Genomic DNA, 14,411 nt, shown 5'->3' with positions numbered 1-14,411 from the left:
TTTTCCTCATCAATCTACACACAATATCCCATAACAACAAAGCAAAAACAGATTTTTAGAAGTGTTTTAGAAGTGTTTTTAGAAGTGCAAATGTATAAAACATTTTTTTTTTTTAAATAACATGAGTATTCAGACCCTTTGCTATGAGACTAAATTGAGGTCAGGTGCATCCTGTTTCCATTGATCATTCTTGAGATGTTTCTACAACTTGATTGGAGTCCACCTGTGGTAAATTCAATTGATTGGACATGATTTGGAAATGCACACACCTGTCTATATAAAGTCCCACAGTTGACAGTGCATGTCAGAGCAAAAACTAAGCCATGAGGTCGAAGGAATTGTCCGTAGAGCTTCAAGAGGATTGTGTCGAGGCACAGATTTGGGGAAGGGTACCAAAACATTTCTGCAACATTGAAGGTCCCCAAACACACAGTGGCCTCCATAATTCTTAAATGGAAGAAGTTTGGAACCACCAAGACTCTATCCTAGAGCTGGCCGCCCGGGCCAAATTGAGCAATCAGGGGAGAAGGGCCTTGGTCAGGGAGGTGACTAAAGAACCCGATGGTCACTCTGACAGAGCTCCAGAGTTCCTCTGTGGAGATGGGAGAACCTTCCAGAAGGACAACCATCCCTGCAGCACTTCGCAAATCAGGCCTTTATGGTAAAATGGCCAGTCTGAAACCACTCCTCAGTAAAAGGCACATGACAGACCACTTGGAGTTTGCCAAAAGGCACCCAAAGGACTCTCAGACCATGAGAAACAAGATTCTCTGGTCTGATGAAACCAGTATTGAACTCTTTGGCCTGAATGCCAAGCATCACTTCTGAAGGAAACCTGGCACCATCCCTATGGTGAAGCATGGTGGTGGCAGCATCATGCTGTGGGGATGTTTTTCAGCGGCAGGGACTGGGAGACTAGTCAGGATCAAGGGAAAGATGAATGGAGCAAAGTATAGATAGATCCTTGATGAAAACCTGATCCAGATCTCTCAGGACCTGGGGTGAATGTTTTTACCTTCCAACAGGACAACGACCCTAAGCACACAGCCAAGACAACGCAAGAGTGGCTTCATGACAATTCTCTGAATGTCCTTGAGTGGCCCAACCAGAGCCTGGACTTGAATCCGACCGAACATCTCTGGAGAGACCTGAAAATAGCTGTGCAGCAACGCTCCCCATCCAACCTGACAAAACTTGAGAGGATCTGCAGAGAAGACTGGGGGAAACTCCCCAAATACAGGTGTGCCAAGCTTGTAGCGTCATACCCAATAAGACTTGACGTTGCAATCGCTGCCAAAGGGGCTTCAACAATATACTGCGTAAAAGGTATGAATACTTATGTAAATGTTATATTTCAGTTTTTTTATTTCTATATATTTGCAAACATTTCTAAACAGCTGTTTCTACTTTGTCATTATGAGGTATTGTGTCTAGATTGATGAGGGAAAAAATGATTTAATACATTTTAGGATAAGGCCGTAACCTAACAAAATGAAATATTTTCCAAATGCACTGTAGGCCTTATGAATGGTTTGTGAAGGATTAAAGTAGAGCTAAAACAATCAAACACAACATTGCAACACTTTGGAAGCTAAATCAAGGCAGCCAATCAAAAAAAGCAACAAAACACTGATCCTTATTGGGCTCCTCAGTTGGATCTCTCAGGAATCTTGAAACCTATACTGGAAAAAACAACCGACTAACACTTTTTAATCGTTCCCCCCTTCCCCCCCTACCATTGGTGAAGGATGTTCCTTTGTTGTGTGTTGTTGCCAAAGCTTAGTGATTATTTATCCTCGTTGGTCTATTCAGGGCCCACAGGTGCTTCTCCCAGCAGTTCTAATGTCAGGACTTATAGAGATTGCCTGCTGGCTGCTAGCAGTAAACAGTTGTGTGTGTGTGTGTGTGTGTGTGTGTGTGTGTGTGTGTGTGTGTGTGTGTGTGTGTGTGTGTGTGTGTGTGTGTGTGTGTGTGTGTGTGTGTGTGTGTGTGTGTGTGTGTGTGTGTGTGTGTCAGTATTGGTGTGATAGAAGGATATACATGTAAAAAGGGCTGAAAAGTGAGCAGGAATATATAAATAATTATTGTAGTATACTAGTTGTAATATATACATGTAAACAGGAGTAATAATGACCAGTAGCAGGATAAATAGATACTAATGGTAATATATACATGTAAACAGGAGTAATGGTGACCAGTTGCAGGATAAATAGATACTAATGGTAATATATACATGTAAACAGGAGTAATGGTGACCAGTTGCAGGATAAATAGATAGATACTAATGGTAATGGAAATCAATAATCATTTGAGCAGCAGCGTAGGTGTGAGGGGGAGCAGTAGTAGTTAGACATTTATGGCCAGGGGATAGAAGTTGTTTAGAAGTCTGTCGGTCCATGTCTCGGGTGGCTGGAGTCTTTGGCAATTTTTCAGGCCTTTTCCAGACACGGCCTGGCATGTACGTCCTGGATGGCTGGTAGCTCACCCCCAGTGATGCGCTGGGCTGTCTGCATCACCCCCTGTAGGGCATTCCGGTCGAGGGCGGTGCAGTTGCCATACCAGACGGTGATACAACCAGTCAGGATGCTCTCGATGGTGCAGCTGTAAAAGTTCCTACGGATCTGTTAACACACATTCTCCAAGGACCTTGATGACTGCATAGTGTTTCCTTTATAGACGTTGGTTTAGAACCAGGACATTATCCTGGGTGAGAGCTTTAGAATGGGCTTTGGTCAGAGACATAGTTTTCCTCATCTGGAGGGTCACATGACAATAAAAAATGCTTTAGGTAATGAAGCCTGATCTGAGTGTCCCATAATGTAGCTGCCTGACTTTTAATATCATGTCTGTCCCATGTCTTGGCAATCTCATGTTTGTCCCATGTCCTGGCTCTCTCATGTCTGTCCCATGTCCTGGCTCTCTCATGTCTGTCCCATGTCCTGGCTCTCTCATGTCTGTCCCATGTCCTGGCTCTCTCATGTCTGTCCCATGTCCTGGCTCTCTCATGTCTGTCCCATGTCCTGGTTCTCTCATGTCTGTCCCATGTCCTGGTTCTCTCATGTTTGTCTATAGCATGTGTTTTCCCTTTTTTATGCCATGCGTGTAGAGACATGCCATGTTCTATGTGTATGTAGAGACATGCCATGTTCTATCTGTGTGTAGAGACATGCCATGTTCTATCTGTGTGTAGAGACATGCCATGTTCTATCTGTATGTAGAGACATGCCATGTTCTATCTGTATGTAGAGACATGCCATGTTCTATCTGTGTGTCCTGCCTGTATGTAGAGACATGCCATTGTTCTATCTGTGTGTCCTGCCTGTGTGTAGAGACATGCCATGTCCTATCTGTGTGTCCTGTCTGCGTGTAGAGACATGCCATGTCCTATCTGTGTGTCCTGCCTGTGTGTAGAGACATGCCATGTCCTATCTGTGTGTCCTGCCTGTGTGTAGAGACATGCCATGTCCTATCTGTGTGTCCTGCCTGTGTGTAGAGACATGCCATGTCCTATCTGTGTGTCCTGTCTGTGTGTAGAGACATGCCATGTCCTATCTGTGTGTCCTGCCTGTGTGTAGAGACATGCCATGTCCTATCTGTGTGTCCTGCCTGTATGTAGAGACATGCCATGTCCTATCTGTGTGTCCTGCCTGTATGTAGAGACATGCCATGTTCTATCTGTGTGTCCTGCCTGTGTGTAGAGACATGCCATGTTCTATCTGTGTGTCCTGCCTGTATGTAGAGACATGCCATTGTCCTATCTGTGTGTCCTGCCTGTGTGTAGAGACATGCCATGTCCTATCTGTGTGTCCTGTCTGCGTGTAGAGACATGCCATGTTTTATCTGTGTGTCCTGCCTGTATGTAGAGACATGCCATTGTCCTATCTGTGTGTCCTGCCTGTGTGTAGAGACATGCCATGTCCTATCTGTGTGTCCTGTCTGCGTGTAGAGACATGCCATGTTTTATCTGCGTGTAGAGACATGCCATGTTTTATCTGTGTGTAGAGACATGCCATGTTTTATCTGTGTGTAGAGACATGCCATGTTTTATCTGTGTGTCCTGTCTGCGTGTAGAGACATGCCATGTTTTATCTGTGTGTCCTGTCTGCGTGTAGAGACATGCCATGTTTTATCTGTGTGTAGAGACATGCCATGTTCTATCTGTGTGTAGAGACATGCCATGTTCTATCTGTGTGTAGAGACATGCCATGTTCTATCTGTGTGTAGACATGCCATGTTCTATCTGTGTGTAGAGACATGCCATGTTCTATCTGTGTGTAGACATGCCATGTTCTATCTGTGTGTAGAGACATGCCATGTTCTATCTGTGTGTAGACATGCCATGTTTTATCTGTGTGTAGAGACATGCCATGTTCTATCTGTGTGTAGAGACATGCCATGTTCTATCTGTGTGTAGAGACATGCCATGTTCTATCTGTGTGTAGACATGCCATGTTCTATCTGTGTGTAGAGACATGCCATGTTCTATCTGTGTGTAGACATGCCATGTTCTATCTGTGTGTAGACATGCCATGTTCTATCTGTGTGTAGAGACATGCCATGTTCTATCTGTGTGTAGAGACATGCCATGTTCTGTGTGTCCTGCCTGCGTGTAGAGACATGCCGTGTTCTATCTGTGTGTCCTGTCTGCGTGTAAAGACATGCCATGTTTATTCCATGTGACCTGTTAATCAGACAATGGCCACTAACTCTAATTCAATCAGCTAATCCTTGCGCTGGACAATGGACAGTAGGAAGGATGACCACTAGGACACACACACACACACACACACACACACACACACACACACACACACACACACACACACACACACACACACACACACACACACACACACACACACACACACACACACACACACACTTGCATGAACACACTGACCTCTTTGACACACACCATCAGTAAAAAGATTAGGAGAACCACTGGCAGTGGAAAGATTAAACATGGCATGAGATCATGTGAAATGTGAAGCTGAGAAGGCTGAGGTTGAGCAGACTGAGTATTTCTACATTTAGCAGATGCTAAGTTAAATGATTTTTAAAGGTTCCATTTTCGTAGCGTTGTTCCAGACAGGTATTCTGTTTGTCTTTGGAAGCAGAATATAAAGGTGAAGAGAAAATAACTAAGAGTCATTTGTGGGCGTGGCGCGATCCAAGAGGTGAGTGTTGCTTACCTCCAGTACTGTGTCAGTCAGAAACCAGCGCAAACAGGATATAACTTTATCTCTGACTGAGGCACTTCCTGCAAGCGGCAGCCTTGACATGAAGGACACCAGGTGAGTTAACACATCAGATATGGCAGCTTTTAATCCATTAGGCTGCCCGGGGAGCTCCTGTATCTACATCTACAGTTAATATCTCTCTCTCTCTCCAGGAGATTCATTGTGACCTCTTCCTTGATTCCTAGAAAAGAGGATTATCAGTAACTCCTTGTCCTCTCCACTGCAGGAGCCTGTTCAAACCCTCCACTGATGTAAGGAATGGTCATGGTCTGTAATGCTTACTAGCATAGAGGCAATGTGCAACCTTTCATATCTGACCTATGACCTTGCTAGGTTAGACATATCACATGGAGATGAATGGTGTCCTCTGTCTGATGTCTCGTTTACTCAGGATTGGGTCTGGGAGATGCCCCAGTGTGGTACAGGACAGGTACTGGTGGAGGCATTAGGAGGTTGTGTGTGTCTGAGCATGTGACTTTGGAACGGTTGACATTTGCCACTGGCTGACCTGTCAGTGACCCTGGAGGTATTCTAGACTGGGATGAAGGACTTCCATCTGGCTCAGTGCTGATTCCTGATGAATTAATGTTGAATCTGTCTCAGTGCTGATTCCTGATGAATTCATGTTGAATCTGTCTCAGTGCTGATTCCTGATGAATTCATGTTGAATCTGTCTCAGTGCTGATTCCTGATGAATTAATGTTGAATCTGTCTCAGTGCTGATTCCTGATGAATTCATGTTGAATCTGTCTCAGTGCTGATTCCTGATGAATTAATCATGAATCTGTCTCAGTGCTGATTCATGATGAATTCATGATGAATCTGTCTCAGTGCTGATTCATGATGAATTCATGATGAAACTGGTTCAGTGCTGATTCATGATGAATTCATGATGAAACTGGTTCAGTGCTGATTCATGATGAATTCATGATGAATCTGTCTCAGTACTGATTCATGATGAATTCATGATGAATCTGGCTCAGTGCTGATTCCTGGTGAATTCATGATGAAACTGGCTCAGTGCTGATTCCTGATTAATTCATGATGAATCTGTCTCAGTGCTGATTCCTGATGAATTCATGATGAAACTGGCTCAGTGCTGATTCCTGATGAATCTGTCTCAGTGCTGATTCCTGATGAATCTGTCTCAGTGGTGATTCCTGTTGAATTCATGATGAATCTGTCTCAGTACTGATTCCTGATGAATCTGTCTCAGTGCTGATTCCTGTTGAATTCATGATGAATCTGTCTCAGTGCTGATTCCTGATGAATTCATGATGAATCTGTCTCAGTGCTGATTCCTGATGAATTAATGTTGAATCTGTCTCAGTGCTGATTCCTGATGAATTCATGTTGAATCTGTCTCAGTGCTGATTCCTGATGAATTCATGATGAATCTGTCTCAGTGCTGATTCCTGATGAATTCATTATGAATCTTCAGATGTAGATCACTAGTTATCTAATACTTCCTCATGCCATTCTAGTGGGCACTAGGGATGTAAAATGTGACCTTAGTAAACGGTGCTCTCATCATCTAGTCTCTAACTAAAAGCTGACTAGAACAAAGTGACAGGCAGCCTGGTGGCATGTTGGGGTTGGAATGACTCTCTTCCCTGGGGAACTGACCTCTGACGTCCGGTGTCCAACCTCTTCCTGTGTACACCACACAAGACTTGTGCAGTGACCTATAAAATGACCTGTGGCTGACGTCTAACCTCTGACTTTGATCTTTGACCTCCTCTGGTCTAGCGCTGGTGGGGTGTTAAGGATGGGGGAACATCTGGGGAGTGTACTGCTCTATTCTGGGAGAGGGGCCATGCAAATCTATGTTTCTGTTTCACAGGGCTCTCTCTCTGTCACACACAGTCATGCACTTACACACTCAATACTGCTGCACAGATGTGTTAGCCAGCTGTGTGTGTCTGGTTGACCAACCAATCACTGTGGCATACCAACTTTTTCTATAGTCTATGGGACTATTTCACCTGTATCTTCCTGAGGACATTTGTAGACATTGGAGGTTGGAAGAGTTATGGTACTAGTTTGTAACCATTATTTCTGTGAGTTAGTAAAGTGTTTATACTTGGTGATGTCATATAACAAGACCTTTAGTTCTGTGTTCAGTGGACCAGTGATGTGTGTCATTTTGTACAGGAGGTTTTTGTACGTCTCTAAATCACTGTGTGAACACACCTCCACTGTGGTAACTCTGACAGTAGTAAACTGCAGCATCTTCAGCCTGGACTCCACTGATGGTCAGAGTGAAGTCCCTCTCAGACCCACTGCCACTGAATCTAGCAGGAATCCCATCTAATCGTTTCTTTGCATATTTTATTAGGAGTTTGGGAGCTTCTCCAGGTCTCTGTTGATACCAGAACACAGCTTCATCTCCATCATCCCATCTGTACACTTTAGGGTTGGTTGTACAGGTCAGAGTAACAGGGTCTCCTGGAGAAAATGTCACTACAGGAGGCTGAGACACAGTCACCTGACCTCTGGATCCTGCAGAGGAAAAATATAAATGAATAGAGTATTAATAACAGATCATTTATATTTCATAATATTTCATGCAGGGACATTTATTAATTGAGATCCATTTCAATGATTATACAAGGTACTCAACATGTATTGTTCCATTGCAAGACTTATAAAACAACAGACCTTTGAGGCAGCAGCAGACCAGGGTCCAGATAAAGATGGTGATCAGAGTCATGGTTGTCGTGGTTTCTGTTCTGTTGATGGACAGATCTCAGTCCTGCAGTCTGAAACTCACAGGGCTATAAACACTCCCAGAGCACTGAAGCATGAGCTGCCGATGCAAAGCACCTCCTCTATGGAAACACCCTACCTCAGGACAGAATAATAAACTGCAAATAATAATCATATGAATTGCTTTATATTTCTGTTGTTGACAGTAAAATGCACAATTGTCAATATTGATATTTGTCGTAAATGACAATGTTTCACTCTGCCCATATGCATTCTGATAACATATTACATCATTGGAGTTCAAAACATCTGGTTGGAGACATTAAGGAGCTCAAATCAGAGACTTCATTAATCATAGTATGCTGTATAGGTACATAATGTGCTTAATTATTGTGGTTGTCTCACCAAGCTATCTTAAGATGCTCTGGATAAGAATGTCTGCTAAATGAATTAAATGTCATGTAAATGTGAATGATAAAACATGAGTATTACTTGCTACAATATTTCCTATATTAAGAGTGTCAAATACTGTAGTTTTATGTGAAGATGTGGAATGCTTTATGAGTATAGTAAAGTTGTACAAAGCTGTGTGGAGCTGTATGAGTGGTTCTGTTAATGCAGTGTGTGCTCACTCTTGTGTGAAGGAGGTTTTTGTACGGCGTCTTAACTGGACTGTATCACTGTGGTTCACGTTCGGTGGAGGGACCGAACTGCTGCTGAGAAGTAAGTGTTTCTCCTTTACGACAAAACACTACAGAATATATACCAGACATGTTAAGACTCAAACGCTGTAAAGGAAACCCCAATACTAGTATTTATTTCAGAATTCAGGGTTTAGAAGGCAGAATGTTAGCTACCGTCTGAGGGAGACTTTCAGTTGTGCAGCCAAGCAGCCTGTCTTTGAACAAGTTATACAAAAGAAACAGGTGTTTTATTCAAAGAGCTAATCAGAATTACACAGAGAATGTTATTAGTATAACAGAACAGTTCTGATCCCTTTCATTGTCTGATATTATTGTGAAGTGGACTGACTTTAAATGGGCAATCTGTGATTGCTACATACATTTCCTTACATCCGTAGTTCTGTCATGAACTTGAGAGAGGTTCAATTTCTCCAGCCCCATCCCTCAGCTGTTTACCAAAAACAATGGCGGGGTGGCCGCTTTGTTGTTGTTTGAACAGCAGACTGACCTTTTAAACCCCTTATTGAAGTAAGGGACATGGAAGGTGCACCACAACACATAGCAGAGTATAAAGTTACTTAATATCTGCTTCTAGCAGTGTTATTGAGCGATAAGATCCTTAATGAATGGGGTCTTTGTCCCTAGTACAGCAAATATACATGAAAATACATGGATAAATAAAAACTCAGCAACAGTGATGTACTTTATTGTACATTGATGTAATTGTTGTTGAGTTGTGAGGTGTTGTGTTCTCGGTGAACCTTAATAAGTTGTGTATTTTATAGAACACTCTATTTCTCTCTCCTCTGGAATGTAACATTAAAACGTTCTCTTCTCTCCAGCTGGTCCTACTGTCAGTCCCACAGTGTCTCTGCTCCCCCCCTCCTCTGAGCAGCTCTCTGGGGGCTCTGCCTCACTGGCCTGCCTACTGACTGACTACTCCCCTCAGGGGGCGCTGGTGAGCTGGGAGGTGGACGGGCTGGAGGTGAGCCAGGGGCTCGTGACCAGTCCAGAAGAAGAGAAGGAAGGTCTTTACAGACGCAGCAGCATCCTGACCCTGAGCAAGGCAGGCTGGGAGCAGGGAGAGCTCTACACCTGCAGGGTCTCCCACTTCCAACACACCCAGGCCTCCCCCCTTCGTAGGAGCCAGTGTCTGGTCTAGGGCCTACTGGAGGAGGCCCACAACAGGAGCTCTGTCTGGGGAAGCAGGAGTAGATGAGGCTCTGGTCTGGTCTGGGGACTGGTTGGAGCAGTAGTAGTGTGTTAGAGTAGTGTACTGAGTAAACTCTAGTACTGCTGAGGAGACCACATCCTGGGTAGTAATGTGTATTGTATAGATTACAGGAGACTTCAATGTGTTCTGTACTCAGACTGTTACTGTGATGTTGCTGTCTGCCTCAGTTCTAATAAAGTTGAATTTGGAAAATAACATGATGGATTAGTTGACTAATTTATTTACTGTGACAACAAATGGAAATGGATCTACAGCTAGATCTAATGCTTTGTCAGATTTATATTTCTCTTCCTAATGTGAGTAAACTACAGTGTGACATCTGTCCTGTCATGATTGTGTTATGCTTTTTCTCTCTCTCTCTCTCTCTCTCTCTCTCTCTCTCTCTCTCTCTCTCTCTCTATCTCTCTATCTCTATCTCTATCTCTATCTCTATCTCTATCTCTATCTCTATCTCTATCTCTATCTCTATCTCTATCTCTATCTCTATCTCTATCTCTATCTCTATCTCTATCTCTATCTCTATCTCTATCTCTATCTCTATCTCTATCTCTATCTCTATCTCTATCTCTATCTCTATCTCTATCTCTATCTCTATCTCTATCTCTATCTCTATCTCTATCTCTATCTCTATCTCTCCCTCTCTATATCTCTCCCTCTCTATCTCTATATCTCTCTCTCTATATCTCTATCTCTCTCCTCTCTCTCTCCTCTCTCTCTCTCTCCTCTCCCTCTCTCTCTCTCTCTCTCTCTCTCTCACCCCCTGGGGACTTCTCTATTCTGGGAGAAGCAAAACCATCCCACCCTGACCATGCAAATCAAGCCTGCATTCAGTGAGGTGAAACATTTAGAAGATTAAAGAAATACATGTAATGAATAGAGGGAACATTTCCTGTTTCACTTGACAGATATAATGATGTCTGTTCTACGCAATTAATTTATATCTGAACATTCCAGAGGTGAAGTAAAGGTTGTGGTTGTGTAGAGGAGGTGGTTGGGTGAACTATGATCCTGTCATGAGTAACCAGAATAACAGTGCTGTGTGAGGCTCTTAAGTCTGTGTTCAGTGTTACATGTCATAGTCTGTTGTTCCTCAGCACCTGTTTAAGGTCCCAGCTGCAGCAGTACAGTCTCTGTGCAGTCTGACTGAGGGAGGTTTTTGTACGACTCTAAATCACTGTGTGCTCCCATCAGTGTACACACCCATGCAGTAGTAATCTCCTACATCCTCAGCCTGGACTACACTGATGGTCAGAGTAAAATCTGGTTGAGATCCACTGCTACTGAAATGACCAGGAGTTTCAGACTGACGTCGACTTATTTTATAGAAGAGGAGTTGAGGGGACTGTCCTGGTTTCTGCAGGTACCAGCTCAGGTCATCATCCACCCCCTCACTGGCTGTGCAGCTCAGATATACAGTCTCTCCCAAACTAACAGATTTGACAGCAGGAGACTGAGTCACAACTCCAGCTGACGATTCTAGAAATGAGAGGTGGGGAACAAGTCAACAGAATCCATATAAAATAACTGTAATCTCTCACCGTGTACAAGCAGTATCATAGAGGCTTCTCAAACTCCTGCTCTCAAAACTTCACTGGTTCTTAACTGATGCTCTCTGAAGACGGCAGTTCAGAAAGGTCAGAGAGCAGACTTTCTCACCCTGAGTCAGGAACCCCAGTGTGGTCAGCAGTGGAATCAGTGATATCATCTTCATCATCTTCACCATCATCTGTGGCTCTGAGAAGACAACAGACTGAACACAACAATGATAACACTGAAGTCCTAAAGTATCAAGACAGATCTCAGTCCTGCAGTCTGAAACTCACAGGGCTATAAACACTCCCAGAGCACTGAAGCATGAGCTGCCGATGCAAAGCACCTCCTCTATGGAAACACCCTACCTCAGGACAGATGATGAAACTGTTACTGCAACACAATAACAATATTAAACATGGAAGGAAATAGCTTACCTGAATCTGTGTGAAGGCCTGGAATTGACTTTCATTAAATACTGGTGTATTTCTATTCTACATGGCTGCTTCTTATACTTAGTGAGTTTGTCAGAGATATTACATATCTCCAACATTTATATTGTATAGTCAGGGGGGAATTCAGCAAAAAGTAATCATGTAAAATATCAAACTTAAATTAATTCTTAGTGAGTTTGTCAGAGATATTACACATCTCCAACATTTATATTTTATAGTCAGGGGGGAATTCAGCAAAAAGTAATCATGTAAAATATCAAACTTAAATTAATTCTTAGTGAGTTTGTCAGAGATATTACACATCTCCAACATTTATATTTTATAGTCAGGGGGGAATTCAGCAAAAAGTAATCATGTAAAATATCAAACTTAAATTAATACTTAGTGAGTTTGTCAGAGATATTACATATCTCCAACATTTATATTTTATAGTCAGGGGGGAATTCAGCAAAAAGTAATAATATAAAATATCAAACTTAAATTAATACTTAGTGAGTTTGTCAGAGATATTACATATCTCCAACATTTATATTTTATAGTCAGGGGGGAATTCAGCAAAAAGTAATCATGTAAAATATCAAATTCATTTGAAAAGTTATGACCTACACATGCTGTTTTTGACAGACAATCAGTGGTAGGGTTGAATGTGTGTTGTGTAGAGAGTTACTGGTGTGTGTAAAGTGCAGGAGGTTTTTGTACGGCTGTTCAATGAGTCTGTGTCACTGTGGTACACTTTCGGTGGAGGCACCAAACTCATCGTTGACTGTAAGTACAAGAGATTCATCCTTTTTATAATAAATTCAATTGAACATTTATATACTGGTAAAGTAAATAAAAAGTAATTATTCAGAAAAAGTTGTAGTTTTTAATGTTTAATTTATTTGATTTGTTTAATTTATTTGATTCCGAGTGTGTTTCCACATACCCTAATGATCATTCAAGGACAACAACCTAATATGCCAAAAAATAATAGCTGGATGTGTTCGATGTCTTTAAATACACAAAAACAGTTCAGCAGCATTGTTAAATATTTCATTTTGTAAGCAAGTCAGTTTCATTTATGAACTGTACCTTAATGCATCACTGACTGTAGTGTGTGGTGTTGCTTCATTAATTATATATATATCTTAACCAGGCAAGTCAATTAAGAACAAATTCTTATTTTCAATGACGGCCTAGGAACAGTGGGTTAAACTGCCTGTTCAGGGGCAGAACGACACATTTGTACTTTGTCAGCTCAGGGGTTTGAACTTGCAAGCTTCCGGTTACTAGTCCAACGCTCTAACCACTAGGCTACGCTGCCACCCGGGAGGGAAGTAAAAGGGAAGTAAAAGAGTGTGTAATATATATAACTTGCCTTTTTCACAGACTATTTTATACAATACAAATCTCATATTTGTTTCTTCATATTAAAGTTGCTGAAAGTTCTTCAAGGTTCTTGTCCAGTTTAACCCTTATATGTCATCTCTCCTACCCCCCCTCATCTTCTCTCTCCTAGTGGGTGTGGTACCTCCCTCCCTGACTGTCCTACTTCCCTCCAGTGAGGAGCAGGACCAGGGGAATGTGGCTCTAGTGTGTCTGGCCAACAGGGGCTTCCCGGGGGGCTGGGAGCTGGGTTGGAAGCTGGGGGCCGGGGGGGCCTTGCAGGGCAGCCAGAGTCTGGAGGTCCTGGAGAAGGACGGTCACTACAGCTGGAGCAGCAGCCTCACCCTCCCCACTGACCAGTGGAGGAAGGCTGTATCAGTCACCTGTGAGGCCACCCTAAAGGACCAGACCCCCGTCACTCACACACTGGAGCCACACCACTGCTCCCAGTAGACACCCTGTACACAGAGAACATCTACCTATCTGTCATTCTATCATTCTAAATATCTATCTAGAGCTACATCTCTGTTCATCAATCTGGGATTCTGCATCTTTAAATCTGTACCTGTGTTTTATTGCTTCTGCTTTCAGATTGGAAATGTTAACAAAATAAAAAACGTTGTATTAATGTCAAACAAGGTGTCCCTGATTTGTATTATGTAAAGAAATAGAAGTGAATATCTGTGGACTTGTGGTTAAACAAAGACAAAACTGCTCTGTAAAACATGAACATTAGAAATTTGATAGGGGGTGAGGGAGGGTGGGTAGGGGGTGAGGGAGGGTGGGTAGGGGGTGAGGGAGGGTGGGTGGGTAGGGGGTGGGGGTAGTGAATAGATCCCCTTGGGACACTGAATATCTGGGGACAGGAGCTGAACCACATCATCTGACCATTATAGACATGGGAGGAGGTTATGGGATATAGTTGTTCGTTTTGATCATGACTAAACTATTAGGTGAATTTGAGATTAATGTGAGAGTTGTATCCAGATGTTCTGTATGGTGGTAAAGTAGTGGTTATTTATGCTTGGTGATGTCATATAACCAGGACCTGAGTTGTGTGTTCAGTGAACCAGTGTTTCATATCATAGTCTGTTGTTCCTCAACACCTGCAGTAGTTCCCAGCTGCAGCAGTACAGTCTCTGTGCAGTCTGACTGGGGGAGGTTTTTGTATGACTCTAAATCACTGTGTGAAGTA

The 14,411-nt window shown here is 42.8% G+C and overlaps 4 gene segments (V, D, J or C); 2 read left to right on the top strand and 2 right to left on the bottom strand.

Annotated features, from left to right (window-relative positions):
• Positions 1–7,242: 7,242 nt before the first annotated feature.
• LOC118377645 (probable non-functional immunoglobulin kappa variable 6D-41) lies at positions 7,243–8,104 on the bottom strand. The segment is given in 2 exon segments: positions 7,243–7,742; positions 7,902–8,104. Coding segments are annotated over 2 exon segments (378 nt in total).
• Positions 8,105–8,162: 58 nt separating this feature from the next.
• Positions 8,163–10,064, top strand: LOC118377648 (Ig lambda-1 chain C region-like). The segment is given in 2 exon segments: positions 8,163–8,672; positions 9,475–10,064. Coding segments are annotated over 2 exon segments (483 nt in total).
• A 529-nt stretch (positions 10,065–10,593) lies between these two features.
• Positions 10,594–11,891, bottom strand: LOC127916706 (immunoglobulin kappa variable 3D-15-like). The segment is given in 2 exon segments: positions 10,594–11,342; positions 11,523–11,891. Coding segments are annotated over 2 exon segments (375 nt in total).
• On the top strand, positions 11,815–13,843 carry LOC118377646 (Ig lambda-2 chain C region-like). The segment is given in 3 exon segments: positions 11,815–11,841; positions 12,538–12,616; positions 13,350–13,843. Coding segments are annotated over 3 exon segments (426 nt in total).
• Positions 13,844–14,411: the final 568 nt, after the last annotated feature.

This window comes from Oncorhynchus keta, chromosome 37, assembly GCF_023373465.1.
Source record: "Oncorhynchus keta strain PuntledgeMale-10-30-2019 chromosome 37, Oket_V2, whole genome shotgun sequence".
NCBI classification, from domain to species: domain Eukaryota; kingdom Metazoa; phylum Chordata; class Actinopteri; order Salmoniformes; family Salmonidae; genus Oncorhynchus; species Oncorhynchus keta.
This window is presented reverse-complemented; position numbering and strand designations above follow the sequence as displayed.